The following is a 2,126-nucleotide window of genomic DNA, read 5'->3' as shown; positions in this document are numbered from 1 at the left end:
AGGATTAAGGAGGTCGTATAAAGCAGCCGCTATCACGTCTTTTTTATCCTTCTCTGCTAACAGCAGCCAGCTGCACAAAGGGGACGGGGAGAGATGGTTTCGCTTAAGCTCCAGAAGCGGCTCTCTGCGAGCGTTCTAAAGTGCGGAAAAGGAAAAGTATGGCTTGATCCAAATGAGGTCAACGAAATCTCCATGGCCAACTCCCGTACGTCTTTTCCTCTCTTCCTAACGTTTATCATTTTTATATTCAAGCAGTTTTAAGTTTTAGATACAGTTTAGACTTGATTAGCATCGTTTGTTGGCCAAATAAAATGGTGGAAATGAAGCTTAGAGCTTTCCACTTTATTTTACTTCTTAAACTGGGGTTTAAGAACCTGCTGGAAAAATTAAAGTTGCGTCGCTGAAGTTCAAATTTTTAGGGCTTGAATCTAACAATAGCTGCTGCATTTCAATCTAAAGCCCTGTTTTTTTTCTCCGTTTTATTTAGGGATTTAATACCGCTAAGCTTTATATAGTTTGCGGAGATGACCTTTAGCTTATTCGTTGAATTTATGAATTTCGTTATTATTCATTTGTTTACTATATCCAAAGCTTCTACTTGAAAAAGAAAGAAAGGATACATTCTGTGTGGTGATTCCTTCAATTAGCCTCAGGGGTTACTAGTTTTTCTGCCTTAGGAAAATCAAATTTTCAAATAATATGGTTTTCTGTTTCATCTTTGTATACCGTGGAGTAATAGAGTGCAATTGAAGCAGCCCCCTTTTTCTAATCATTCGCCAAGTAAATAAGTAATATACTTTTTAAGTAAACACACGGTTAATTTGCTGTTTGCTCCACTGATATATGGAAAAAGGAAAACTGTAAACTGCAAAAATTGATTTTGCAAATCCTGATTATCGTGTTCAAGTTGATGCAATCTCTTGCTGATAGGAGATTGAATATTCAATGGACTCATTTGTGTTATTTTTTGCAAATGTTTTTTACCTAAGTAAAAGTGTGTCTTTGCTTTTGAAATTGCTTGATTATCTTATTTTCATCTCTGAATTGGCAAGTGCAGGACAGAACATAAGGAAGCTGGTTAAAGATGGTTTTATCATCAGGAAGCCAACCAAGATTCACTCTCGTTCACGTGCCCGTCGAATGAAGGAAGCCAAGAGAAAGGGACGTCACTCTGGATATGGTATGTTTCCTTAATTTACTTTACGATTATCAGATTTAGTGGATTTGATGCTGTTTATAGATTAGAATACGTAGGTTGAACAACTTTGTTACATGTTCACACCTTAATTACCATGTTGAAATTAGAGTATATTTCTTGATTACTCATCTTGAATTTGAAGTTATGATGTCCAAAATCATGCTAAAAAAGGATGAAATGAAGTACTGTTGAGGTTTTCTATCCTGCTAGGAATTTTTTGTTAGCAATCAGAAAGTCCTGATGCATTTGGGAGATGTATGTATTGATTAGCTGGGTCATAACTTTTATCCTGATTCTAGGTAAGCGCAAGGGTACAAGGGAGGCAAGGCTGCCCACAAAGGTCTTGTGGATGAGAAGGATGCGTGTTCTCAGACGGCTGCTTCGCAAATATAGGGAATCAAAGAAGATTGACAAGCACATGTACCATGACATGTACATGAAAGTCAAGGGTAACGTCTTTAAGAACAAGAGAGTCCTCATGGAGAGCATCCACAAATCTAAGGCTGAGAAAGCCAGGGAGAAGACGTTGTCTGACCAGTTTGAAGCTAAGAGGGCTAAAAATAAGGCAAGCAGGGAAAGAAAATTTGCTAGGAGGGAGGAGCGTTTGGCCCAGGTAAGAACTTTTGTACCATGTGGTGCGTGCGCACTCAGCATAATGATTTTGTTTTACCTGTTTTCTTTTCTTTGTGATTTTTTATTTATAATGGAAACTATAGATGTTCCTTGCCTTGAAATTCTGTGATCTTTTGTTATCCTTGTCATATCTGTCATCATTTGTCGACCATATATTATTATTGATGACATTGAATAGATTACCTATGTTATTCACGGGTCAAATTCTTTTTCTTCTCAAGTAATGACGTGGGTTCTAATGTTGTATTTTTGATCTCCTCAGGGACCTGGAGGAGATAAGCCAGTAGCGGCAGCA

The 2,126-nt window shown here is 37.6% G+C and overlaps 1 protein-coding gene across 1 annotated transcript; it reads left to right on the top strand.

Annotated features, from left to right (window-relative positions):
• LOC110413324 (Ribosomal protein L19e family protein) lies at positions 1-2,126 on the top strand (the record flags this gene model as incomplete). Its single annotated transcript, XM_021424088.1, has 4 exons — positions 1-205; positions 1,058-1,180; positions 1,498-1,811; positions 2,094-2,126. Coding segments are annotated over exons 1-4 (582 nt in total), but the record flags the coding sequence as incomplete, so codon positions are not given.

Source organism: Theobroma umbraticum, unplaced genomic scaffold (assembly GCF_002168275.2).
Source record: "Theobroma umbraticum cultivar Fairchild unplaced genomic scaffold, ASM216827v3 scaffold_4.1, whole genome shotgun sequence".
In the NCBI taxonomy this organism is placed as follows: Eukaryota; Viridiplantae; Streptophyta; class Magnoliopsida; order Malvales; family Malvaceae; genus Theobroma; species Theobroma umbraticum.
Note: the sequence above shows the minus strand (reverse complement) of the source record. Positions and strands in the feature narration are given on the sequence as shown.